Source organism: Crocodylus siamensis, chromosome 13 (genome assembly GCF_052110815.1).
Source record: "Crocodylus siamensis isolate JL-2025a chromosome 13, ASM5211081v1, whole genome shotgun sequence".
In the NCBI taxonomy this organism is placed as follows: Eukaryota; Metazoa; Chordata; order Crocodylia; family Crocodylidae; genus Crocodylus; species Crocodylus siamensis.
Genome location: NC_143407.1, coordinates 38,225,418 through 38,253,407, shown reverse-complemented (window position 1 = coordinate 38,253,407; position 27,990 = coordinate 38,225,418). Strand labels below are relative to the sequence as shown.

Here is a 27,990-nt window from a genome sequence, read left to right as displayed (position 1 = left end):
ATAGGAATGGTGAAATGTTGGCTTCCAGTGTTGAAGCAGAACTGTACCTCAAGCCCAAAGGTCCCTGTAACGGGTTTGTGATCACTGATGCCATAGCTCATGTGACTGATATAGTTCTTCAAAGTCACAGAGACTGCCTGCTCCTTTTGGGGCAATTCTCCTTCCTTCAACACATACGAACAGAGATTCTTTACTCTCCAAAGAATCCGATCAGTCCACGCTGGCTTTCGTTTCTTCCCACTAGAAAAACAGAAGCGGGAAGAGTAAAAGGAAAAAGAAAACAAAGTTGCCAGAAGCTAAAAAGCCACATAGTATCTATTCAAAGTTGAGACACTGTCAGAAAGCTACAACAACAATGTCCAAAGCAACCACTTCCAAACTTCATTTTACAGGTCTGCTCTAACATAGGTACAACCTAGTTGTCAGCTGAACTTTATCATAAAAGATCAGCTTTTAAGAACCCCTGTAAGCAGACGGAAGTAAAATAAAGGGGGAGTGTTGGACTAGGTTAGTCAGTTTCAAAGAGGAAACGATGCTTTCTCCTAAAACTCACTGCAAGAGCATGCATGCCTTTGGGACAATTTCTACAGTCGCTCAAACTCAAGCCTGGGGCCATCGGGAAGTGACTGGCAACCCTCAGCCCTTTCCTGCCTAGGGCTTACTGTAACAGGGGCCAAACTTTATTTGGTAGCCATGCCACAGATTAGCCTTACAACCTCCAAGTGCCATGCTAATTCCCTTTGCCTGCCTAATCTCCTGCTCCGCTTTCTGCTTCCTTCCTTGTCCTCCATGCCTGATTTGCTGCTTTGGATTCTGCGTCCTGCCTTATCTCCCATTGTACTGCCTGTCTCTGCCCCAATCTGCCATATACACAGGCTACCTCTGCTACTTGTGGCACATATTACAGGTTGGCCGCTCCTGGCTTAATTGCACTAGAATATTAACCTTGGTATATATTTGCTTGTTTAAAACGTTTACTCTTAATTCTGTTATTTTTTTTTTTTTTTAAAAGGACAGAGTAATTGTCTCAACATCCAGCTGGAGACTTTGACTGATGCCAGTTACGTAGCTTTTCCAGCCTCATCTGGTATGAAGAAGAGACGGTAATAACTTGCTCAACACTACCCGCCAGGCTTTTCTAACAACTTCTACACTTGGGATACAAGTTTTCCCATAATATAAAGCTTTATAACAGTCACAAGAGAAAACTTTGTCTGAGGTCAGCAGATCCTTGCACTTGAGTTGCTTGCAACGTCTAACTGCAACCAAGACAGTTTAAGAGTTTGTTTCTGTATTGTATCAGCAATCTCATATGGGTGTATCACTTCAAAGTGAAATGGAGAAGAGCTCATACCCTATGAAAGAGGAATTAATAGATTGGATCAAATTATAAAGATTAAAAAAGCAAGGTGTACAAGGAAAACTGCCAGTCTGGTAACGCCAAACCTCAAATTAGATTAAACAAGAGAGGCAGTTTAAAAAACAAGTACACTTTTTCTCCTACCCATGCTTAAGTCTGACTCATTTCAAATTGGAGATGGAGAGATTAAGTAACTGTATATAAAAGAGAAAAAAAAACCCATATATACTAGTAATAATACATACTGCAGCTTATGAAGATTTCTGTCACTTTGTCTGCTCTGGTGTGTAAAGCAATACCAAATGAAGAGCAAAAACAAAACAAAACAAAAAGTATTATTGCATTCTCCATTTTCCCTGGTGACATGGCATAACCACATAAAAAAGGGAAGCTAAAAAGTGTGCCCCTCTATTCAGCAGAGTAGCCAGAATTTTATATGCATGCACATGTGCACACACACATATTTTTTATATGTACACATTCAGGACCTTTCAATAAATATGCATCTTTGTATATTCAGCATCTTTCAGTGGACACACACACGGCATCTCTGCATTGAATGATGCTGAATTACTGACCAGGTCTGAATCATCCTTTGTAAGTACACTTGGGGGGAAAAAAAAAAAAGCATGGGGCCCTGTTCTCCCTTCAGGAAGTCAAAAAAAAAAAAATCCATTAACCTTAAAGAACTTAATGTACACAATAAAGATATTGAAGTATACCTTCCAGGAAGTCGTAAAGAACGGTCACAATATTCAGATTAAGTAACCTACAGTCCCATGAAATACTGGGGAAGCAGACTTTATGGCCTAGGAGCTCCCTCCCAATTCTACGTTACTGTATTAGGATTTGTCAAGTGTAGATAATAATGCATACTTTACTCATTACTGGAATTATGGCTGGTCCCAGTACACCTATCCCTTTGTGCTTAGTTAGAGTGCAGCGTTTTTGATCGAGATTAGTAAATTATGAATAATTTTGGTGATTGTCTTAGTGGTACAGCAGAAGAGACAAAGCTATAACTTAACAACATTCAGTTAATTCCTTCAGAAAGATTAGAAGCAAGCAGGTTTTTTTTTTTTTTAAATATTACACAAGGCTCAAATTAAAAAAAAAAAAAAAAATCTCGGCGTGAGCTTCGCTTCGCTTCTAAAATATTTACAATCTACGAAATCCAAAGAGTTATCTTCTTACTTAAACCAAAAGAGCGTCTTCTGCTCCCTGGAAATAAAAATAAAGATCAGTACAAAACTCCTGTTGGCCAAGAATCAACTCTTCCATTTAAATGTATCATGTAGGAAAATCAACTAAGGTTTAAAGCAATTAGAGAAAAAGAGTAAATACCTTAAAATCTTTATAAAAATGTTGCTTGAAAATGCTTTTCTGGAATATTTAAAGCAACAACAAAAAATAAAGAAATTAACTTCTGTAATTTCCCAATAGTAGCTTCATCCAACACCACAATTGAGGAAAATAATGAATCACAGCTAAACAGTTTTGTACAATTATCCATTTATACCTTCAGGCCATTTTGTTAACCTTTGCAAGTTATTACTTGCCAAGTACAATTTATAAAGTTAGGATAAATTATCTGTCTAGCTTGGACTGTATTCATACTTTTTAAAAATTCTTACAGCCTGCACTTCTGAATACTATGAAACCTGAAATGAGCTAAAAAGGAAGAACACACAGTTAGAATAAACAGTCCATTTTTACCCAGATACGCTGTTTAATATATTAATTTGGAAAAAAAATGAATAAAAGGAGATTTACATTGGGAGCCATCTGTTGATAGAGTTGCCTCTTACTATACTTCAAAGTGCTTCTAGGGTAGAACACTAGCACTGGCAACACTCTGCTGTTGTTGGTGTAACTACGTCTAAACTAGGAGCTTTTAGCAGCACACCCATGTGTCAGTCAGGCATCCCATTTTACTGCACCCCGACCAAGCAGCTTTGCCAGCCGAAGTCAGCAGTGCAAACCTGACCACAGGATCTTTAGAAGGAACTCACCGAGTTAGCTAAGTGGGCAACGCAATGGCAGATAAAAACAAATTATGGCAAAAGGAAGGTAAGGCATATTGGAAAGAATAGTGTAAAACTTGCCAGTTTCTAAACTAATCTACCACCAATCAAAAATAAATGGAGGCATCACTGTGCAACCATAGTTAAAAAGCAAACAAAAGACTATTAGGATGTACAAAAAATGAAATACAAAATATGGAAATCATTATAAACCATTGCTTAAGTAAGCAGTATACTCTCACAGGCATAACAAAAGCTAATAACTAGAAGTTGAAGGAGGGGAAAATCTAACTGGAAAGCACAAGTAGCAAATTTATGTTATCAGTAATGAACCATTAAAACAGCTTGTCAAGGGATATAGTAGACATGGAGTCTCTTGGTGACGATCTCTTTCTAGAAGTTACAGTTAAGCCATGAATCACTGGTACAAATGCAGGAATTCTTAGCTGAAAGGAACTGCTATAATATGGTTCAAGTAAGAGATGAGACTTAATGACCATTATGATCTTCTCTTGATTTTTTTAAGCTATAAAGGAAAAAAGGTTACCTTTGGCCTGAAAAGGGGAACTTCAAAAGCAACGGTGTTTTAATATGACTGAGCACCTGAAAACAATTGTTTAGAAAAAAAAAGTGGAATTTGCACCATCCACCTGGTTTTCCCAAATGCACACTCAGGCCAGTGTTGGCACGTTCACTCCTCATGTGACTTCAAAACCCAGAAGTATGTATTTATTCAGCAGTGCCCACAGAATGGGCAGCAAAATTAATGTATGCAACAGCCTCATAGTCAAACAACAATTTGGAGGAAAAAAACAAAACAAAACTAAGATTACGTTTTGGATCCAACTGATACCTTTGGGGCACAGGGTTCTTCTTAACAGACTACTTCCTGCCTGAACGCAAATCAATCGTGTTTTTACCTGGTGTCATACACATCTGTGTAAAGATCAAACTTGTAGGTAGGTTTAAACTGCAGAGGACCCTCCATGAATTCTTTGAGAAAGGATTCCTTCTTCTTCGCCATATTTAACTGAAAAGAAATATAATGATGGACAATGCTGTAAAGAACAGTATTTAAATCAAAAATTAAAATTGAAGTTGAAAAAAAAAGCATTCATGAAAGAGAGGAAGAAACTTCTCACAATAATAACTGATGTTTTATTTAGTGAAACATACTTGAGAAAGAAAATAGAGTATATGAACAGAGACTATGACTATAGCCTTTTATCTACACTTCTTAGAAATACTTAACAGCTATTCAGAATATAACAGAATGCTAGAACCAAAGCATTTCAGTATTTTAAATAGGATGGAAGAAACAGAAAAAAAAAAAAAATCAAGCTAACAGGACAATTTGCAAGCCAGCAAGGTCCAGAGAAAGCTGCAATCGGGACCTAGCACTAGGGCCAAGTTAGAAAGTTAATGAAGCAAGAAATAAGTAGTCCACTTCTTAATGGTATTTGGAACTGAAATGCAAGAGTTCCTACACAGCTAAGCAACTTCCAATATAGACTAAGACAAGAATACGTGCATAAAAAGAATAAGTGCATAACACCTAATTAATATTAGGTAAATTAGGTATTCATCTGCCCAGCATCAGCTCTCTCATCAAGGGATATAAACAGCACCGACAGGAAAAGTAACAGCAGTAAGCGTTAACACGACACAATAGCTAAGACATATTTGCACTAGAATCAGGAGAGGATTCGAGACAGACAATACCTGATCCTTTTCCCATAGCAAGTTGTATCGGCACTTATTTATCGACTCTCGGACAAAATGCATTCCATGATCTGCTATTCGGAAGTTAAGATCTCCAAACCAGAAGAGAAGGCTTAAAAAAAAGGAAAAACATAGTAAGTGATTATAACTCCATCATAAAGGCATCTGTTTCAGGGGACTGTGAACATAGGAAGGGAAAACAATTTTGAAATATAGGTTACTCCATTGCTTATTTTCTTAATGTCTAATCTAAATGCCACTAAAAAGAGCTTTATTTAGTGACAGTTATCATAGAATCATAGAAGTCGGGTCGGGAGGGACCTTGTAGATCTCCAAGTCTGACCCCCTGCCCTGGGCAGGAGAAAAAACTGGGCTCAAATGATCCCAGCCAGGTAGGCATCAAGCCTCCTCTTAAAGCCCCCCAGGGTAGAAGCCAGCACCACTTCCCTTGGAAGTTGGTTCCAGATCCTAGCCGCCCTGACCGTGAAGTCGTTCTTACAGATGTCTAATCTAAACCTCCCTCCAACAACTTGTGGCCATTATTCCTTGTTATGCCAGGGAGCGCTCGGGGAAACAAGGTCTCTCCCAAAAAACAAAGTCTCTCCCAAAGATTACAGGACAAGCCCACCACCCCCAAATTTCAAAGGGACTGAAAGACTTTAAATGGAAAAAAATCTCCATTTCTTGCCCTTTCACCTTTCTTGTCATGCCATTTATAACAAATGGCAGCTCTCCATAAGGCTTATACTCCTATCACTCTAGCAAAATGTGGTACAGTGCAGGTTTAAACAGCAGTTCCAGGAATATGAAGACAGAATAACTCCCAAAGCATTTGGAATTTGTGGTATGAACAGATTAACACAGCTAACCACAAGAGACTCTTAGATGACTGGCAGTTTTGCAGCAGAGTGTAATTTCTTAAACACGGGCTACATGCTATTATTGTATGTGATGGAGTTGCACGTGACATTAATTATGAAGCAGTGGAGAGCATTATTAGCAGTGTTGTAGACAACATGAAAGTGGCAAGGAAAGCAGGATGCCTTTTCCACAACTTCCAGTTCCCACACTTTTGATAATCTGCACTGAAGGAGCATGCTCTAGTGGAATCTTAACATAAACAAAGCCCAGCTAGCAATACTTGCTTGGGGTCATTTGACCCCAGGACTCTTTCCTGCCATGGCAGGGGGTTGGACTTGATGACCTGCTCAGGTCCCTTCCAACCCTACTAACTATGAAACTTCAATTTGCAGAGTTCTGTACATAGGCTTGGCATACCACAGAGGGTTTAAATTCCTAAGGCCTGGGACAAAAGAAATCAATCGATCAATCAAATGAATGAAATGTAAAAAAACCCTATAAAATCTGAAGAAGTCTGATGCCTTCAACTGTAACCTTCCCTCCCATGGGTCAAAATGAGTTTGAATCCTGGAACTTCAGGACTATCACTTGAGCAATGAGTACTGGACAGTCTCCTTTACTTCAGCCACCTTAAGAATCACTTAAGATGCGTTCCCATGTAGGTTACACAATCGTTTGCTAGACAAATATTGCGTATCGGAGATCAGCAGTCCTAGGTTTCACCCCAGTACCGGGAATGCTGTGGCCTCTACCAGATGTTACACTTAAGATACGATTAACCCGTTAAACGACAGCTTGAATAGTAACCCAGCCATAAACCCAGGAAATTAACGGTACCACAAAACCAGCCACAAAATTATACCACAAAAAGTTTAATAAATTTTGCATTTGCTTTCCATCGTACCTTAAACTGAACATATGGCAGGGTCCCCCATCACACAGCCTGATGCTGGCTGCGTGACGGGGCTTGGCTGACAGCTTTCCCAACCCCAGGACTATACCAGTCTCCCGCCAGCTTAAGAGCTGGGACCAACAATCAGCTTGGCTGCAGGTCCCAGCCCTGGGGACTACACTACAGCTGGCTGGAAGCTCCAGTCTGGTCCCGGGGGTGGAGCTGACAATCAGCTGCTTGTCAGTCCCAGTCCCTAGACTACATTGGTTCACCAACAACTTGGCTTTCACCTTGTGGTGCTCATGATTCCAGGCTCCCATTGCACCGGCAAGCAGTAACAGTGCGATTAGGATCTGATCCCTGATCTCAAAATCATGCATCCTGTCAGGATTACCAAAGTAGATGTAATCTTGTTTAATCTCTCTGTTACTTATTTGTGGAATGGGATGGAAGCCTGTGCTTGACTACTATACAGAGTTGAAGTTCATGGCCTTGGTCAATAAAAAAGCTGGTGCAAGCACATGAAAACAAGCTGCCATCATTAGAGAAGAGAGGGGTTTTTCTATAGCATCTCCCCAGCACAGTTTACCTGGCAAGAAAGTCTCTCTAAAAAAGGTTTCATTGAACAGATGCGTATTGTTGCCACAGCTGAACATGACAAGTTTATTCCTTTTCAGCTATGGAGAAAAACTGACAATAAAACATTGTCACAAATATTTCCTGCTTAACGTTTCCCAGGACATGAGAAGCAATATGCAGATCTCACATTGTTTTAGATTTCTTACAAAAGGAATAAAGGAAAAAAGGAAGGAAAATACTGCAACGTTTCCAAACTGAATTCTACTGCTTTATATACATTAGTCTAATTTCCATCAAACCACCATCAAAAATTCAAATAGTTGTAAAAGTTTTGCCCCAGATTGATTCTGGAATTTATGACGTATACATGTATCTTTTTTAAAGAATTCCTCTCACGATGAAAGCTTGTTTCAGCCTTAACTACAATACTATGAGCAACTGCCGGCTCCAACACAAGATTCCATTCCAGCTCCAGGCCATTACTTCTATATCTGTTCTTTAAACCATTTTACACAGTTCCTGTAAAATTAAAGCATAACAACTTAGATTAACCACCTCAACCAACTGATGGCATATTTAAGTTAAAAGTCAGAGTGAAGGTACAATTCTAAGGGTAACAAAATAATGTGACAAGACACCAAGGATGACGATGTTTTATCGCTTAACAGTCTAACAAATCCACATGGCAGAATAAACTGCACAAATACAATGCAAAGACATTCATCTTAAAAACAAAAACCATCTGTCACTGAACTGAAGGAACCTCTCAGTACGTGCGTGTTTTTTGAGCTTGTAAAGGACTTCACATTCATTTACCCAATGCAATACAACAGGACTGGTGGCAAGGACAACCCTGCCCTACAAACAGGGGTCAGCAACCTGTTGCCTGCAGGCTGCTCACACAGGTCAAATCCAGTCTGTATTTTTTTTTTGCTAAGGGCACACCTATGGCTTCCTGATGCTCCAGCCAGCTTCCTGATGCTCCAGCCCAGGTGAAGGGCTGCTTTTTCTTGCTGCAGCCTCTGCTCACTGTGGCTGGAGCAGCCAGAGGGGAAGGGGAGTTTGTGGCACCTGCTGGGTGCAAGCCGCAGCCTGAGTTTACAAACGGTTGTCCACCCCTGTTCTAAAAGATCTTTTCCAGCCCTGTCACATAGGGTTCAGGAAATACATCCGTTGAAGAGACTTAAAATTCCCTAGACAGAATTCTACCTTCGCATCAAGGAAATAAGACAATGACAAATACCATTATCTCAGAAGTAACTCAGAAATAAAACCACACTCACTCATGATCTAAGACACCTGGTACATTCTCTCCTTCAAACTGCTGCATTTCCAGAATTTTCTCACAGTTATCCAGTCGCTGATCTGTATTCTCTATGTGAGCTGGCAAATGGCAGTTTATGAAGCAGATCGTATGGCCATAAAGAGAAAGGCGAATTGTGACTCCTCCTTTGTTCCCCTGACATGGAAAAGGAACAGTGCTCTTTGAAGATATTATCACGAAGTGCAGATACATCCATTACTACAAACTATGACATTTCAAACTCTTTATTTTTTTATTGAAGCAACAGTTTCAGTTGTTTTTAAATTAGAGGCAGCATTCAAGTTATAGTCAGAAGTCTCAGTCAGTAAACTGGTGAAATTCTAAAAGGTCATGGTGGGTAATCATACCGGTCCCTGCTGGCCTTAATTATCACCAGCACATTCACTGCCAAATAAAAGCACAGCCCTCTCCAATACATCCCTCAGAAGCCCTCATCACGTAAGCTGCAGGTATCCAGGTTTTCTGTTTGCTGCAGATAAATGCAGGTTTTCCCCTTTAAGAGAGAAAAATGCAGGAATCTGCGGGGAAAGCTCCCACAGGTAAGTCGGCAGGGAGTGTGGAGGGCATAGACTGAGGCAGCGGCAGCCATGGTGAGGGAGTGGGGCAAGGTTGGCGGCTAGGGTTGGGGGTGCTGCCCAGCGGGGCAGGACCCAGGTCAGAGGCACAGGCAGCTAGCGGGGGGCGGGCCTGCAACATATCTGGGGAGGCTGTGGCTTGAGAGCGAGAGGCAACAGCAGGGGCAGGACACCGGCATATCAGGGTTACTCAGCACCACAAAGTAGCGGAAGGAGAGGACAGCCACACCTGGACCGTGTCCTGGTGAGCGAAGGGGGCAGGGCGAACTCTGATTTTCCATGATAAAAAAATCAAGAACAAAATGCCAAAATATAGTTTCATAGTTTCTAGGGTCGGAAGGGACCCGAGTAGATCATCTAGTCCGACCCCTGCCATGGCAGGAAAGAGTACTGGGGTCAAACGACCCCAGCAAGGTGTTCACCTAGCTTCCTCTTAAAGACCCCCAGGGTAGGAGCCAGCACCACTTCTATTGGAAGTTGGTTCTGGATCCTAGCCGCCTTGACGATGAACTAGTGCCGCCTGATATCCAGCCTAAATCTACCCTCCGCCAGCTTGTGACCATTATTCCTGGTCACTCCTGGCAGTGCTCGGGGGAACAGGGACTCCCCCAATGCCTGCTGATCCCCCCTGACTAGTTTGTAACAGGCCACTACATCCCCCCTCAGCCTTCTCTTATGAAGGCTGAACAGGTTCAGGTCCCGCAGCCTCTCCTCATAGGGCCCGTCCTGCTGTCCCCTGATCGTGCGAGTGGCCTCCTCTGGACCCTCTCCATGCTGTCCACGTCCCTCTTGAAGTGAGCCGCCCAGAACTGGACGCAGTACTTCAGCTGCGGCCTGACCAGTGCTGCATAGAGGGGGAGGATCACCTCCCTGGACCTGCTCGAGATGCATCTGTGGATGCTTGACAAGGTACGGTTGGCCTTCCCGACTGCCTCCCCACACTGCCGGCCCATGTTCATCTTGGAGTCAATGACGACTCCAAGATCCTTTTCTGCCTCCGTGCTGACAAGAGGGGAGTTCCCCAACCTGTAGGTATGGTGCCGGTTGTTCCTCCCCAGGTGCAGCACCTTGCACTTGTCAGTGTTGAATCCCATCCTATTCTCGTCCGCCCACCCCTGTAACCTGTCCAGGTCCAATTGCAGCCTATTCCTCCCTTTTAGCGTGCCCACATCTTAGTGTGATCAGCAAATTTGAACAGGGGGCTTTTTACCCCCTCGTCCAAGTCACTGATGAAGATGTTGAACAGTGCGGGCCCAAGGACCAAGCCCTGGGGGACCCCACTGCCCACGTCCTTCCAGGTTGAGAAGGACCCATCCACTACCACCCTCTGGGTGCGGCCCTCTAAATATAGAGGTATTTAGAATTTATTTTAACGACTGAGGCACTGGCAGGCTTCCAAACTGCTTTAGAATCATAAATATATCATTAAAACATGGTGTTCAACTAATACTATATATCCAATGGTGTTTGATTTTAATTGCCGAAAAATGCAGACGGGGGGGAGTGTTATCAGAGAATTGGGGGGGGGGGAGGGGAGGGGGAGGAGGAGGGCAGGGGTTAAACAGAGAAAGCCAGGATCCCTAGTAATCGCCCAGTACCCAGTGCAGCCAGCTCTCAGATATTCTTTACCCAATATCCATAGAGGCCCGTGCGAGTATAATGAGTGTGAATGTCCCGTATAAAGGGGACATGAGCATGCTTCACAAAGACCAGAAGGAGTAATCCCTGCATGCGAATGGCGGAGAGCTGCAAAAGACAAAAAAAAAAAGGAGAGCCACGATCAGTTCTAGAGGTACCTGTGAATTCCATGACTACTTAAACTTTCTTCCACGGAAAGCTTTACCCAAAGAATGATATATACTTCATCCCCTGTATTGTCTATGGCAAGTTTGACCTGTGAGAAAGAACCAGAAGTACTTGCTGCCCCAATGGCCAACAGCACTTGCATGTTAAAAACAGATTGCTTTTATGCAGTATGAAATTGATCAGCACTGTGTTCGTCATTACTAACGCTGCAGTTGAAGTCAATAGTATGCTGCCCTTAAATTTTTGAGCTTTTCATGGATTGTGGATATTTTTCCCTGAAAATGCATAATGATACTGAAGAACTTGGAGGAAAGTGGAACATTTCAACAACTGAGGATTAGTTTTCAGAACCTGAGAAGGTACAACTATTTAATAAACATTTCTGTTACAATAAACAGCACAGAACTGATGACTGGAGCATTTTAGAAATGACTCAGCACCCACTCTCTAAAAGGCATGGCCCAGTAGGGTGCATCAGATTGAGCAGCAAGTATTGTCAGCGACTTCAGAACATATTTGCACCAAGTAGCTTGTAATTCGAAGATTCAAGGACTCTGTCCTGAATTGTCCGACTCTGGTGAAGCTAACAAAGTGTTTCATGTTACTGAATACCCCAGTATCCCCACCCCAGTCTTTCTAATATACATTTATTTTCCATATACGACCTGGCCTCAAAATATGAATGATATGAAAAATATGACAGCTTCCGAAGACCAGCTTTTAATCTGTTACTGTCTCATTAGCCTATAGTTTCCAGCCATGCAACCATCCAATTATTGCCAGAAATAAATGTCTAGACAGAAATCTAGTTAGGAAATTATGGATTTCAGCTCGGTCAAAATACATAGCTATCTTAATGACATAAGACACAAAATTGAGCCCAAGGACTCGCAGTTTAGTGCTACTCCCCATTCTATCAAGAACTTGCAGATAACAAGATTTCTCTAGTACAGATTACTTTCACCTTGGGCTGAAGTGAAGAGTGGTAACTGAACCACTATATCACCAAACAGTCTGATTAGATCTTTTAGTAGGTGCTAGACTGTGTGGTTGGTAAATGAGAAGCAATTTGCAGTCATGCAGCACTGAATTCTAGATTCATTCCCACATCACAAGCTGTGAAGGAGTTAAAGCTCGAGCTGCAGAGTTTACAAGGAGAGTGAGTAATGCTGAAGAGCAGACTCTGCTCTATGAGATCTGGAAAAAGCCAGTTTTTGCCTTCATTCTGCTGTCCCAAAACATGGTGCTGATCTTCTCTGGAGACAGACGGTTCATGAAAAATTTGGTAACATACAGAAATTAACATCAACTGCATCAGATTTTCAAACATCTAGTTTTACTTTGTGACCACGTTGTGTTCGATTATCAGAAACACTGCTCTCACCTGTACTTAAGACGTACTACATCCTTGGAATACAGCGTCTCTTACACTCCTCATTCAGGACTGAAAAGAAGCTTCATTCTTCTGTAAAACTGTCTAAATTAGATGCTTAACACCATCTTTTTTGCTAAATTAGCAGTTGTGTCACCCAAGCTGTCTTTATGAAATTCCAGACCCTTCCTCACCATCAGCAAAACCTTTTCACAAATTAACTAAACACTCATTACATTTTCCGCCCCCCCCCACTTCAAAGGCAGGGTATTTCCACTCGTATTACAGGTACAAAATAGCTTAATCAAGCACCATGGAAATCACAGTCATTGATTAAAATAATTGTAATGAAACAAGGTGCTCCAGTAGATTACATTAGCAGAAACTACATTACAGTTCCAAGAGGATGCACAGAGCAAAACATTTTCTAAAACCAAAGAAGAAAGCTATACCCATTGTGGCCTCAAGTGATATGTTGCACATGGGTGGATTTAACTAAAAGTTGAGCTAAAATTAATTTCTCTATTCCTTGGGAATTTAAACTCATTAAAACACAAGCAATGCCAATGGAGATCCTGGCTGCATGGTTCTACAGCGCTGGCTCTATGGTGGTGGCAACCACACAAATAGCTTCAGGAGAGAATTTACTGGCACGTCCACTACAAAATGTTAACAAGCCCCCATTCAGAATGAGAAATGAAAGCCCACACATGCAATTCTTGTTGCTAAAACCAAGGCTGCCAAAAATCAGGGACAAATATCTCCAAATGCCTGTAAAAACAAGTGAGTAGGACATGAGCCCAACAGAGAATTGCCTCAGCGGGACTTGAGTGCATTTCTGTAGACGCCAATAGTCTTTGCACAGAATACCAGCTGCCAAAGCATGCACACACCTATTACAGAAATCATTTTGAGCCAAGAAAAATGGGTGAAGATGTCAAGGACACATTTATCCTGTGCTAGACTAATTATTGAACAAAGTACTTACCTTGATATAACCCAAAGGAGAAAGAACATCCATGAAGAAAGTGCTCCATGGATCATCAAATGCCATATCAGAAAGGAAATTCACAATCTTCGAGTTCACCTCCTGTAAACTGAAGACACCGGGGTTTACTCAGACCCTGTGCTCAGCCTAGCCTTAGATTCCGACAGAATCCTCAAAACTCCACAATGGGACAAAAAGCGAAGGCTAGAACCATGGCATCCAAGTAAACCTCTCCAAAAGCAGGTACACTAGCCTTTCATTCTGATCTGACCTGAGAAGCAATGTAACCCATCCATATAGGTAGTGTCAAAATAGGAAAGTCACAGGGGCTTAACAACACTCAGCGTCAGAACTTAAAGCTAACCCAGACGGACAGAAGCTACTGTGCAACAGGTGACATGTGATGAAGCACTAATGCAATTTAGCCAAAGGATGGAGAAAAGGCTGATTTGAGTAAAGGATGCTTTGGGTAGATCACCTCTCTGTTGGCAGAGTCTTGGGGTAATACAAGCCTAAGGATACAAACATCTTAACTAACATAGTAGGCAGGGTGATTCTGCTCAAGCACACGCTCCCCCAGTTTCTTTGATCAACTGTGCAGGGCAGAATGGTTAACAACTGCCAGTGACGTAGACATTTTTAAACCCTGAAGTTTTTTTTTTTGAGTAAGCAAGCCATTTATCAGGGCCTGTAGCACTCACTTTTGTGACGGTGTTAGACTAGAATAGAAACGTACTCTGATTCTTTATGGTTATTGGAAAACCTTCTCCACTATTTATTCTGTGCCCTAAGCAATTCTATACTCATTCACTGGACACTTTTCCTATGGGGAATCATTTTGGATGTGTTGTATGTATTTAGAGAGCATGGCTCAGTTCTGTCACAAGATGGAAGAAGAGAGTTGAGGACACAAGCAATCCAGCCAGCCATCACAACATTCACAAACTCCATTCACAGCCCTTAGCTTTTAGCCTTTGCAGTTAGTGATATTACGAGACACCTGTTGGGAGCTTAGTCACCTTTGAACAGCCATCACAGTAATAGCAACTCTTCAAAAGCTCTGAGCAAGTCACCAAAACCCAATATATGGGCAGTAAACTTGAAGCACCCTCTCTAGAACTTCCTTTAATATATACCTACCCAATAACATACATATCCATGTCCATGGCCTGTGAACTGAGCTGAAGTAAGTCAGTGACATCAGGAGGGGGGGAAGCTGTGCCAACATTCCAGGTTACTATGTGCAATCTACAAGAAAAAGTAAAATGAGGCCACACAAAAACTGAGGTGTGAACATGTAAACACAACAGGATCCCACATCCCACTGCGAAGCTCCCATCTACAGGAAAACAAGATGAGAAATTTAAAACGGTCATAAAAGCTAACTAGTAGCTTAACATAAGGTCATTGAGAGAATGAAGCCTGAACTCTTTCTTCAGGCTTTCCCTCAAGGCAGGAGAACTTCATCTATCTTGCAAAAGACTTCCTCGTAAGCTTCTTCATCCGAGCTGACGTTCTCCACCCAGGCCAGGACCCAAGCCAGTCGCTGCCAGGGCTGTAAGCAGCTGCTTGAACCCTGTGCTGCTGAAACTTGCAGAGCGGTTGTGTAAGTTGTGCAGGCTTTTCAAAAATCAGACAAGCAAAGGGCTGGCAAATTCTGAAGCGCATCTTCATTACGCAAAGATGCCACTCCAGCAAAACAGCAACAGAAATAATCCAAAGTGCCAGCCACACTACCCTTCAGATCCTAGGCACAGAACAACCCTCAGGGACATAGCAACAGGGCCCTTCATACCAGGTTTTTAAAACACACATGAAATTCAGCCCTGCACCCTGGATAAAAGGGCAGGTGCAGTTACAAGGCTAAAAGAAATGCAGCACTGAAGTTGGTTCCACGGTAACATTTTGCACAGACTTGAGTTGCGTCTCACCTCATGAACTGAACCATTTCTTCCTCAGAGATGTAATACTGTGAAATCCATAAGCTTGAATCACTGAATAATAAATACTCTTAAAGCTCAAATCACATGCTTTTACCCATGGCTAGCAGAAATGTAATCTCCGATTTGTAGGCACATGCACTACTTGGCTCCGTCCAACGTTAGGGAAAAGGCACACAGCCCTGAACTGTTCTTCATAAGCAGTCTCCAAGATGCCCCAACAGTTACATATTTAGTTAGGGTCTAAAACGCTGGCTCTGCCCTTGAGTTTTGTGACAAAGGGCTTTCCCCCGATATTACAACATTGCAAGTGGCCTTTAAAATGCTGTGCTACTAATTTCCGCCTATTTTCAATTTTCACACTGTCCGTGTTAACATACCTAAGTACCTAATGAATCTTGAATGCATGATCATAAAAGCTTATATTTCTATCGTCTCTTATTCTAATTTCACTACCAGTCCACAAAGATTTGCCCAAAGCACAAAGGAAGCATGCAGAAGAGCAGGAAACTCAGACTGAATCTCTTGAGTCCCAGCCCAAGGTCCGACCCACTGAAACATTCTTCCTTGCCACGAGTTACCCTGAAGCCACTCGGTCTTCCACAGCCAGCTGGTACTAGCAATCTGCGGCCTGTTCACTCGGGCAAGTGCCCTTCGTACTCCCAAAGAGACAGACTGCTTGCATGGTCAGAAGCCCAGCTGGAGGGGATTCACAAGGCCAGCAAAGCCATGAACCCCCCAAAACTGAGTTTCAAACCCTGAAGGGGAAGAAGACGTAAGCCAATACGGAAACCCTGGATCCGGTGGATCCCCACCCCGCGGCCGGGCCCTGGGGCAAGTACTTGCAGCAAAGGCCAGGGGAGCGCAGATGTGGGGACGAGCCTGGCCGAAGTTCCTTGGGCTGGGGCTGGGCAGGGTCAGCCGAGGCCCGTGTTGGAGACCCGCGCAGGAGGGCCGAGCCCGGGGCTGCGGGACCCGGTGTGCGTGCGAGTCCTGCTGCGCGGTGCAGCGGCCCGGCCCGACGCGCCCCTCCAACCCACTCTCCTCCGCCACCGCCTCCAGGAGGGGGCGACTGGGCCCCTGTCGCTGAGGACCCCGCATTGCCGGCACCGCGGGCAGTGGCAGGCCCGAGCTGCCCGGCGGGGCGCAGCTCGACTCCAGGGAGCGAGTCTTCTCCCCGGCCCGGCCTACCCCACCCCAGCGGACCTCACCTGAGCGCGCGGGCGGGCGGCGCCGGGGCTCCGGGCTCCATCCCGCGACACGACGGCGACTGCAGCCCCTAGCTGCTACCCGCGCCCCTCAGCGGCCGCCGCGCCCCGCCCCCGCAGAGACGAGCGCCGCCATTGGCCAGCGGCAGCCGGAAGGGCGCTCGGCTCACGTGACACAAACAAGCCCGAGCCCCGCCCCGCCCCCCGGCCGTCACTGCGGCCTCCGCCAACCGGCGGGCGGCACTAGCCGACGCCGCGGGCCGGCCCGCGCATGCGCTGCCTCCCCCACCCAGCGTGGGAAGTGGGTGGGGCCCACAGGCGCACGTCAAGAACGGACAGCACGTGATGATAACGACTCGGTTTTACTTCTGCCTCGGGAGCTTGCCCCCCCCAACCCCCCCGGTATCACCGCGGGGGGCGGCCCGTTACCGGCACGGTCAGAGCTTATTGCACTTTGAACAGCAGTAAGGCAAAAGAACAAACTAGAACAGAAAAAAAAACAGGTCAGGGATAAACTGCCCCCTGTCCAGGGACTGCCCGACAAGCCGCTCTGCCTCCCGCCCCTCCGGGCTCTGGCACAGGGGGTCAGAGCCGCCTGCCTGGCCCCGGGGCCGGAGGGACGGCGTAAAGCCAGCGCGGCTCGGGAGAGACCTGGCTGCTCTCGGCGTCCGCGCTTCACGCGCCTGCAGCCCGCCATGGCAAGGGAGCGGATCTGAATGCGCAGGACCCGCTACAAGGAAAACACTGGCCTCCACCTCGCTTCTCCTACTCCTGTTTCCTCGTGTATTTAATAAAGCACGACGTACGTGATTCTGTCCTGCTCGTCTGATTGTCTAAAGCTGAGATCATCAACACAAAGATAGCAACAGTCTAAATTTCAGAGTCCGCTCAGTACACGAAGCTATCTTCTACCCCTCGGCAATGTCCTTTCCAGCTCAAGAAATTGCAAGCGTCTTGTGGAGTCAGTCCTGGATCTTACAAACTTGCCTTTTTACAGCATAAAAAAGCAAAATAAGTAATAGCAAACCTTACGTCAAGTTGAATGAACAGAAGTGTTATTGCAGAACAGCAGCACAGACTCAGGCACCTGAACGTGATTGAATATGGAGATTACTACACATACCAGCCTTGCAATATACTGTCTTGTCCATAAAAAAAATAATAATGAGCATTTATGGACAAATGAAGTAGTGTCAATTTCACAAATTCTGATCAGTCTTTGTACAGTGTGGGCCAAGAGTGCGACACTCGCCCAGTACATTTTCATAATAATTTTGTAAGGCTGATTCATATACAACTAGAGAGCAGCAGCATGGTTCCAAGCACCGAGGAGACCACGCACAGCTAGACCACAGCTCAACAGCGATGGATTGTGGGACTCTACATTCACACACTAAGGATACTTGCTGGTCAGTCCCTGTAAGTCATGCATGTTTATGCGAGACCAGGTGGGGCTACGCAAGGGCCATGTATGGTGGTATCTTAACAGCAGGCCAGGATCCAGACCTGACAATTCTTGACTGCTTTTTGAAGGCTATGCCAGTAAAATTCGTTACCCTGGGAGCCCAGCGTTTTGTGGGATGGCTTTGCACTTGATAATAAATACTGACAATTCTCCTCTCCAAATGGAAACTCAAAGAATGGTGAAGGGCTGGGCAGGAAAAGGTGGCAGTTTATCCCAGTTTAAAAAACAAACAAACAAACAAAAAAAGATCTAAATCACCACATCACAAGACTATTTCAGCTAAAAATGTCACTTGGAACTCAAACAGGGCCACATGGAAATTGGTCTGAACACAGTGAAAAAAAGGAGGGAGGAGTCGTAAATACAGCAATCTCTAAGTCACACGTCTCCAAGGAGCTACCTCCTTCACATACGTGCTAACATTGGAGTGCTTAGTACCAGACAGTCTATTTGCTCACAATATTAAAGGGCATCTAGAATTAGCTATGGGAGATTTAAAATCGCCTGCCGATTGGATATAGAAAGGCTTGATCCAGAGATGGTCCATCAGTCAAGAGGGTGGAATCCCCAGGCCTTCCTGCTGACTGTCTTGCAAACTAGGAAAAAGAGACACCAGGAACAAATTTTAAAACCATGTCTGAAATTACAGGTGCCAGTTAAGATGCCGTCCTAAAGATTACAGTCATTTAGCCACACTGACTTTTGGCAGGGGAAGTGGCCCTGCAGGCTACTCCACCTGTCCCATCAACATGTCTCGGATCTAACCTTGCACCCAGTCCAATCCAGAGCCTGTCTGTGAAGACTGGCAAAGGAAACTATTTTATAAAGCAGGGGTATACATTGTAGTCATGCTGGTCTAAGGGCATAGGCAGGCAAAGGCTCAAATAGTTGGTCTGATACAATATATCAGATTTATCCAAAGAACCTTGCCTGCCTTTAAAATAGCACATGTTTATTTGCTGCCTCCCAAACAACCCCAGCATTCCTAGAAGGCCACCGGCTCGTTTCCTATGCCTGTGCCATCAGAAAAGGGAGTAAGCAAGCAGTGCTGTAAATGAAGTTTGAAGGTAATGAATTCAACTAGTAGCTCTATCAAGTTTGCTGATGAAAACTGAAACAATATCCAGAAGCCCAAAGGTTGGGCAAGTGACTCAGACCAGCCAGCAGCGAGCACGCCAAGGGAAGGGAATGGAAGAGAATCCAGTTGGGGGAGCAGGAGCACAAGGGGCTAGGATCACACCCTTGCCAAGGGCTATGCCTGGTTTCCCCTCTGCCTCCAACTGTAGCTAGAAAGAGGGTGGCATCACCCAGTTCTCCTAATGTTAATGACTTTTTTGAATTTCTGACCTGTCCACATGAAAAGGCACTGCCCTATACTGCAGGGTTTTGTTTGCTGGTTGCACAACAAAGTGCAACCAGAAATTTAGTAAAAGCAAATAAAATGAGGACTTAAGAGTGATCTCTAGCGTCCTATTAACACTGCTTGCCCGTCCTTCACTTCCTTTCTTGCTGAATCTGTCTGGTAAACTGCAATAGTTTGTTCTTTTGGGCTGAACCCAGCTTTGTTCTCTGTACACAGCTGGATAAGAAGTTAGGGTCACAGTGTTAAGAGGTCATAGGTAAGACACGGCCAGCATTTTAGTTGTTTTAAACTTAAAATTTAAGCCACCTGGGGTTGTACATGCCAGGCTGGATCAGAACTATAAAACAGCATACTGCCTAGGTCACAACTCTTTAAATATTAACAGAAAGCAAGATTAAGATAGCATGCTTCTTTGACCCCCAGCCATTTTTATTTTTTTCCTTTAAGCCAAAGTCAGCTTCTTCCAGTGCTTGCAGAGCACAGAGAGGACTGTGGGAAAACTAATGCCATCCAGATAAATAAATGTAAATGCAGCTAATCTACGGATAAGAGATAACTGTGCCCTCCGTCTCCACATTTCCTCCACATAGGAAATGCAAAATAAGAAATAAAAATACCCCCAACCTCCCATTTTATTCAGATATCCTAGCACTCCCCCACTGGTAATGACCACTGCTGGACATGCTCTTTAGCAACCCTCCCTCAAATAACTAAAATGGCAATGTTGTGACAAGCGCATTCATTATTTCAGATTGCCAAGAAGGGCCTCTGCACAGTACCCAAAAGGACAGGTGCCTTACATGTAAATAAGGTACCAGTGCACTTTTCCATTTACTGTTCTGATATGATGCTTTAATGTGTGCACGCACATGTGTGTGTGTTCAGACCGTTTGAATTTATTTTCTTGTTTCGGAATGATTTTAACTCACAGTGAAGTCTATTAATTATCAACAGGGACCTACTTAATTTGCAGTTTCGCAGATTTCACAGAAATGGCAAAATCTGGGACTGCCCATGAAATCAACAAAAAAAACTTAACAATAAAGTACTGGCTCCAAGGGAGCCAGTGGCCCTGGCTGCTGGGAGGGGAAGACACTGGCTGGCAGGGTGGCATGAAGACAAGATAGTAGCTGCCCCCTCATCCCCCGCCAGGGCCTCCCCACCAATCAGCCCTGAGGGGTGGGATGGCACCAAGAGCAGCCAGCAGTCAAGATGGTGGCTGCCTCTTCATCCCTCCCCCCTCCCAGGCCTCTCTGCCAATCAGCATCTAGGGGTAAGGCTGTCGCAAAATGCCTGTGAAATCGGCTCTGCACGCAGGCTGCAAAAACTCCTGCCTTGCCACGATTTAGGTAGGTCCCTAATTATCAGAGGCAATAAGCAACACCACAGACTTCTGACTTCTGTGCATTTCCCTGTAACATTTTTGCACACAAAACCAGAAAAAAAATCATGGCAGATTCGCTGGGTACGTACAGTGCACAAGGAGGAAGCCACGTTAGTCATCTGCAGCTGACATTCCTTTTACAGGATCCTTTTCTCTCATCTGAAATAGAAAGCAGAAGCTTCAGCCATTTGATCCAACATCCTGGTGTTAGTTTATCAGATAAGTTATAAAGAGGAGTTATTTGCCTCAGAAACAGGGTCTCGTGTATCTGTGAACTGTCCTACTGTAAAAAGGCTGAAGTCTATCAGTCCACATTGTGCATGTCATGATACTAGTTTTAGCCAAGCCACATCATCTTTTAGGATCCACAATCAAAACAGCAGAACATACATTGTACTAGAATCAAGTACATTTATAAAATAGAAGAATCGCAAGGAACATTCATGACAAGACAAATGAGAACTCCAGCCCCATGCACACCTTCCTCATAGTAGGGAGCACATTGCTCCTTGCTGGTTATACCCAGGGCTGAGGAACTGTTTGAAGGACCAATTCTTTTTGATAGCTCATGGGATTCGGTGGATCGAGAAGCATCAGGTAAGACATCCTCCTTGTTTTTAAAGGAGTCAATGAAAGGTCCCTTGGATCTCCTAAATTATCCATGGGACAATGTATTTATTGGTCTACTATTACAAGTCCATGCCAATTACAAGAGAAAACCCTAGAGAAAGTAAGGCAGATGTGATCACCCAGACTGCAGCATGAAAGCATGCTAAGCAGCATCAAGAAGCCGGCCTTTCCCTCTCCTCACCCTAGACCTGACAACAGAGATTGAGCCTCAGATAGTCTCGCAGGTCACACCCGTCCTCCTCTCCACTGACCTCATCCAGCTGTCTCTTGGTTTCCTCTTCCATTCTGCGAATGTCCTCCATTGTCAGATCAACCCACTTATCAAGCCAGCAGAACAGCTGCCGATGGAAATTTGTAAAAAGACGCTTCTCTTGCTGCAAAGATAGAAGGAACAAAAGAGATAATGGCTCAGGGGTAAGAATTGTACAGAGTGCAGTGGTATTTACTCCTGGCATGACGTTGTTTAGGTCTAACCCATTAATGTGCTAAAATGCATTCTTCACAAAGAGCCATGCATCACAAACTGTGCTAGGTCAAAGAGCAGCCTCCAACTCCTCGTACCCATTAAGGGAATCGACTGCGTTGCCATACTTCAGACACCAGAAGACACAGGCATATTTACTGCTACTTGTTCTTAATCCATAAAATCCCACTGTCATCGCAGGAAGTATGGACATTGGGATGCAAGTTTTGAGCTTTCAAAATGTCCAGCAAGAACCCAAGGAATCTGGGTATGTAGCTAAGGCGTATGCAATAAGAGACTTCTGAACCAATGTTTCTGGAAAACTGGAGTGTTACCAACATAGTACGTGGACTACACAGCAGGTTTGGGAGTAGGTATTAGAAATGGAACTAAGTTTAACAGTATGAGGGGCAAAAAAATCAGATACTTAGAGGCCAACAACAAGAACTTTGGTTACAGGACTGGGGAAGAGACGCAGGGCATCGACTAGAGACTGAAAAGAGTGGAGCCTGGTATACTGGTCAATCACGTCATGACCACAAGTTGCCAGTGGAACACAGCTCTGAAAAAGGGTGACATAATTGAGGAGGTATGTTAGGTGGAATGCGGTCCACAGAGAAAAGGAGCTACTAATACCATTCGAAAGGCAGTGGACAGATTCCATCTAGAATACTGGGTGCAGTCCTGGTCAATGTTCAGGGCGGTGGGGGGAGAGATTAACCTCAAACGGGGACAGGTTCAAAGAAAGGTCACTAAGGAAGTGAAGGGAATTCAGACCTTTCCTCATAAAAGGAGATTACAGGAGCTTGGCTTGCTTAGTTTGACAAAAGAGATTTTGTCACCCTTTATAAAAGCATGCGTCTGGAATTAACACTAGAGGGGAAGTGCTTTTGAAGCTGAAAAACAACATTAACATGAAGCCAACCAGCCACAACCACTGATGGATACACTTAAGGAGACATCTAGCTGCCAGTCAGAAGAGTGGGTTTTGCTTGGAAGGCCATTCCAAAGTGCAAAGAGCACAGAATCCAAATCACTTCTGGCAAGGTTTATGAAGGGGATGGTATGATAAGATAGGGCATTCATGTGAATTAATGTGTATGGCTACTTGTACAAGTGACAGGGTTTACTTCTCCCTAAATTGAAACTGTGGGTTTTTAATTGTGTCGATTAAAAACCCACAGTTTCAGTTAAAGGACTTGTCAGATCAGTGACAAGCCCCCCCCCACCCCACAATCAGCTCACCTCCCTCACCCCCTACAGCTGTGAGCAGGCTCTGGAAGGAAGGAAGAGCAGTGAGGGTCTCAACCCCGCCCCCCCCAAATCACCACCACCTACCTGCCTCTCCCATAGTTAGGTGGCAAGCTGACAGAGGGCTGAGCAGTCCCCAAGCAGCAGGGGCCCCAGTCCTTTCCTCCATGGCACGGCACCCCCCAGGACTACCCAGGTGGGCTGCTAGCCAGCACATGCTGCCTGGGGGGGTGCCACCACCACAAAGGGAAGGACCGGGCCCCCCTGCAGCTCAAGGCTCACCAGCAACTTGCCCCTGGCTGCGGGAGAGGCAGTCAGGCAGGCTCTAGGAGGGAAAAAAACCAAACAAAACTGTCCTTGCTTCATAACAAGGTCATTTAAAGCAAAATACGCCATCACACATGTACATAGTGATGAAATTAAAATGAAATGTGCCACCGGAGGTATAAACAGTGACTCCATTAAAGCAGCGCAAACGGGCAATTAAGCTGCTTTAAAAAGCCAATTTTAATCACATGTACAAGCACCTTGTGTGGTCCGTGGAGTCACGTGCTTGCAGTCCCCAGTTTGGGGTACTGAGGGCACTGAAAAGCAACCAACTTCTCCTTATACAACTTGAGCTGCTCTTGGAGCCAGGACCGGTACCTGATAAAGTTTGTACAAATCACCTGGAGTCTCAAATTCCAAAGAAATGCATCTCTTGCTAGTGCAAGCCTGCTCATATGGTGACCTGAACACAATTCTTCATTCATGAGGCTGTGACATTATGTCTATGGATACTGTGCTAATAGCATTAGCCATTTTGACTGGACCACAGAAGCATGGACTACTTCAGTTTTACTTTGAGATACATGGTGTAATCAAGTCCAGAAGTTTTGAGCTGACAGGCTGAGAGCTATGGGGCTCTTTAGCCTGGAAAAGCGCAGGTGCAGGGGTGATCTGATGGCCACCTATAAGTTTATCGGGGGTGCCCACCAGGACCTGGGGGAACGTTTGTTCACCAGAGCGCCCCAAGGGATGACGAGGTCAAACAGTTATAAACTACTGCAAGACCATTTCAGGCTGGACATAAGGAAGAATGTCCTTACTGTCCGAGCCCCCAAGGTCTGGAACAGCCTGCCATTGGAGGTGGTTCAAGCACCTACATTGAACACCTTCAAGAAAAAATTGGATGCTTATCTTGCTAGGATCCTACGACCCAGGCCGACTTCCTGCCTTCAGGCGGGGGGCTGGACTCGATGATCGTCCGGGGTCCCTTCCAGCCCTAATGTCTATGAAATCTGTGACCTTCACAGATTTACCACATGGAAAAACTGAAACATCTTGCCTTCACCCCGTTTTCACCTCAGCTTACTCACCACATCAGAAAGCTGCATTTGCCTTTCAACAATGAAAACCAGCTGAGAAAGGAGCAGTGTGGTATCACTTTGCTCAGAGTTTGTTTTACTTATACCAACTAGAATCCCCTGGCACTTTATGCTGATTGGAAACCACCCGCTGGCACACTCACCTTCTGTATGAAGTTCTCAACTTTGTTTTGCAGACCCCACCATTTGAATTTCACTGTTACCAGTTTGTAAGCGCACATATAGGGACAGTCTGTCTGCTTCCCCAGCTCCTTCTGCAAAGATACAAGCAGTTTGAATGATTGCTTAGAGTCAGACATTCTTTGTAAGCTTTAAGACATGACCCCCGGAACAAAATAACCCTCCCATCTAGTGCACGTATATAAGCCCTTCTACTGACGTAGGTATGGGTGTCTCTATTACTTGTACAGACAGTGCTCCACACAACACAAGCCCATTCATTCCTCTAAATCCAGCAAACAATTTGTCAGTCATGATAGCAAATGTCATGCACAGAAATAATGAAATCCACACCTTCCAGTTGGTGCCTAGAGGTCCACGTCCAGTCTTGACAGATTTAAACTTTGCTGGATCTTCTTCTGGTTTGTAATCCTGTCATACAGACAAACAAAGCTTAACCACAATTACTTCAGAAGAGTGCAGCAGCATTTCAGCATTGCACAGTGCTTCACGCTCCTGTACTCAGTTAACATCCTCAAAGTCCTTCTTGGGACCACTTTTCACAAGGATTAAAAAAATAGCCAAAGACTACTTTAAAAACCTAATTCATCCTCCCTTTTCCCTATGCTGTGCCCTAGCTGTGTCAAAGCATGATCAAGTTCATTCCCCTTGTTACCCCACCAAAACAATTGGTATATGGTATCTGCTATGAGACTGTACACAGCTTGTGGGGTATCCCCACACATGGGGTAGGGCTGTGGCTGTCTGGGCAGGTGTCTTATATATGTGCCAGCACCAGTTTCAGTAACTGCTACACAAACAGCATGGTTCCCTTGTCAGAACACTCTCCCTTGTACATGTGCTTACGATGCATCCCTTCTTTTCAATAGCTTATAATACAAATTTTCCACAGCAACTGCTTTGGGACTCCAGCTTCTTATAATGACACAGCCGAGTTGAATTAGAAGCCAAAGTCCATTGAGCAGTTTAAGTATTGGATATTCCAGCATGCAGAGCTGCACTACAGCTGTAGTGAGACAAACTAAGAATGCCGCATCACCAACTCTCAGTAGGTGTCTGGAGATATTTAGTGCTTCTTAAAAATCTCAGCTTCCTCAAGTCCTATAGTCAAGTGAAAGTCTAACTCTTCATTAAAAGAAGCTTACCCCAATAGGCAGAGAAAAGCTGGAAGACATGATCAAAGTGTATGCAAAAGGCTCCCCACCCAATGCCAAATAAAAAATGGCAAGTGGTGGTTTTCTTATCTATTACAAATCACAGCTACTGGGCTTTAGTGACACTCTGGGTATCACCGGAATACTGAGAGCACGGAAATGCTGTAGAACAGAAAATCCAGCACGTTTCATTCACAGATCCATAACTAATGCACCTATGGCACCCCATCAGAAACACTGGCTTATAGAAAGTAAGACTGAGAGATTTTGTGAGGTCATGTAGTCTAGCCCCATGACCAAGGTAGGATTATCCGACTAAACCACCCCAGCCAAGCGTCTGTCTAACCTGCTCTTGAAAAATTCCAGGGATGAAGTTACAGGATTTAACTCAGATAAGAGCTCAGCAACCAGCCTAATACTGGAAAACAGAGGGTGCCGCCTATACACGAGCCAGGATGCTGCTCCGACATGCTGTAATTAAAGCACATCAAAGCAGACTATTAATAGTGTCTGCTGGAGCGTGGCAATTACCGCACTCCAGCCAGTCTCCGCATCTTGCATCAGCGCCCCCACATTTCAGCATGGCAGCAGGGACACTTTATCTAAAGGTTGTTTGACGAGCTTTATCTAAAGCACCCCCCGCCACCTTTTTGAAGAGCAGGGATGCCGATGCACGAGATGTTCTGGGCACTATAATCAGAGCGGCTCTCAGAGCTGCTCTAAATAAGGCACCTGCTCCCCCCCGCCCCGCACTCCTGGAGCACGTGTAAAAATATTAATACAAGCCAGGATGAATCTCAGTCTGTTCTGATGCAAGGCAAGTACCAATGTCATTTTTTATTACTCAAGCTGAGCATGTTTGAGTTGGAAACTAGAACAGTAGATGGGAAACTTCACAATCCCATTTTTACACTGGCAGTTTTCAGGGTAGAAATAAGGTCTTACAGTTTCTTGGCAATTGTAGCACTTTGTAAAACAGGGCATTAATTACATGATTGCACAAAACAAGTGCTGTAATATAAACACCACATCTGTTGTGGATCTAAGTTGGAAGAAGGTTGTTAAAAAAAAGTACAACTTATTTACTCAGTCATACTGTTGTATTATAGGGAGAGGAAATGAGCACAGTCATTTCATTCTATTGCTTGTTGTATACATGCCACCTTGGTCACGCAGTGAGGGGCTGGTGTTGTTGTGCCTTGTTGAACCTTGTAGCGAAGTAGATTTAATAAGCATAATAGTAAAGCTTCAGGCTTGCTCCGAGTGGAAGGATTTATGGGTTCACACTTTTAGCATTTTAGAGGCCTGGCAAAGTAGAGTGTGTTTTAAAACAAGTTGGAAAACTGTAGCCATTGACATTAAGTGATTTGGATTCTTGTCTTCTGGCAAGTGACACAACAGTATTATATAACAATCTATCAACATGAGAAAGCAATTGAGAAAGGAACTTAAACGAGGTGTTATTTCAAGTGCAAAGGTCTGAGCAATATTTTTAAAAATATATTAAATTCAGGTCTAATATCACAACTGTCATAGGTTGTCCTTGGCATCAGTCATAAAAGAAGCCATTTGATCTAGCTGATTTGGACTCTCCCATTTTCCCTCCACTGCTTGAAAAGTGGAGGTGGAAACAGGAGCAAGTCAAACCAGGTACTAAAAGTAATTTTCCCCACCCCTCACACACTTTTTCCTACATGTTTTGCAAACCTCCTTCCCGTGTTCAAACTCCCTGTTCAAGGACATTACACATCACTGCATGATTCTGCATACTTCTTTCCCACAGTTTGAAGTCATGATCTAGGCCAGTGGTGGCCAACCTTTTCACCCTGTGGCCAGATAAGTGGTGCCAGTTTGGTTCATGGGTACCAATCCAGCACACAGTACTGGCCCAGCCAGGGCCCAATCCCAACACACGCAGGGCTTCAAAATTTATCTGTGGGGGAGCAGTGGCAGAGTTAATTGCCACCACTCCCCCACCACATGTACAGACCTGAAGGGAGCCCTGTGGACTGGATGACATGACTCCTCAGGTTGGATGGCCCACAAGCCACGGTGTACAGCACCCCCTGCTCTAGGATCTAA

At 44.5% G+C, this 27,990-nt stretch overlaps 2 protein-coding genes across 6 annotated transcripts in view; both read right to left on the bottom strand.

The window, feature by feature from the left end:
• Positions 1 to 16,854, bottom strand: part of INPP5K (inositol polyphosphate-5-phosphatase K) — a 28,907-nt gene extending 12,053 nt beyond the window's left edge. For 3 of the 5 annotated variants that reach the window (XR_016439028.1, XR_016439029.1, XM_090026413.1), the window contains exons 1-10: positions 16,655 to 16,854; positions 14,644 to 14,751; positions 13,504 to 13,612; positions 10,967 to 11,083; positions 8,722 to 8,897; positions 5,107 to 5,218; positions 4,305 to 4,414; positions 2,705 to 2,743; positions 2,555 to 2,581; positions 48 to 240 (exon numbers count right to left, since the gene is read on the bottom strand). Coding sequence is in view for 3 of the 5 variants with exons in the window: in XM_090026413.1 (XP_089882539.1) it covers positions 48 to 240; positions 2,555 to 2,581; positions 2,705 to 2,743; positions 4,305 to 4,414; positions 5,107 to 5,218; positions 8,722 to 8,897; positions 10,967 to 11,083; positions 13,504 to 13,612; positions 14,644 to 14,751; positions 16,655 to 16,695 (1,032 nt within the window). In the remaining 2 variants the exon portion in view is untranslated. The remainder of the gene's footprint in view (positions 1 to 47; positions 241 to 2,554; positions 2,582 to 2,704; positions 2,744 to 4,304; positions 4,415 to 5,106; positions 5,219 to 8,721; positions 8,898 to 10,966; positions 11,084 to 13,503; positions 13,613 to 14,643; positions 14,752 to 16,654) is intronic. The other 2 variants (XM_090026414.1, XM_090026415.1) reach the window with 2 other exon arrangements.
• A 140-nt stretch (positions 16,855 to 16,994) lies between these two features.
• PITPNA (phosphatidylinositol transfer protein alpha) overlaps positions 16,995 to 27,990 on the bottom strand; it is a 29,779-nt gene continuing 18,783 nt past the window's right edge. The window contains exons 8-12 of the mRNA XM_090026416.1: positions 25,088 to 25,165; positions 24,718 to 24,828; positions 21,745 to 21,867; positions 20,953 to 21,022; positions 16,995 to 18,712 (exon numbers count right to left, since the gene is read on the bottom strand). Of these exons, the coding sequence (XP_089882542.1) occupies positions 20,975 to 21,022; positions 21,745 to 21,867; positions 24,718 to 24,828; positions 25,088 to 25,165 (360 nt within the window). The 3' untranslated portion in view covers positions 16,995 to 18,712; positions 20,953 to 20,974. The remainder of the gene's footprint in view (positions 18,713 to 20,952; positions 21,023 to 21,744; positions 21,868 to 24,717; positions 24,829 to 25,087; positions 25,166 to 27,990) is intronic.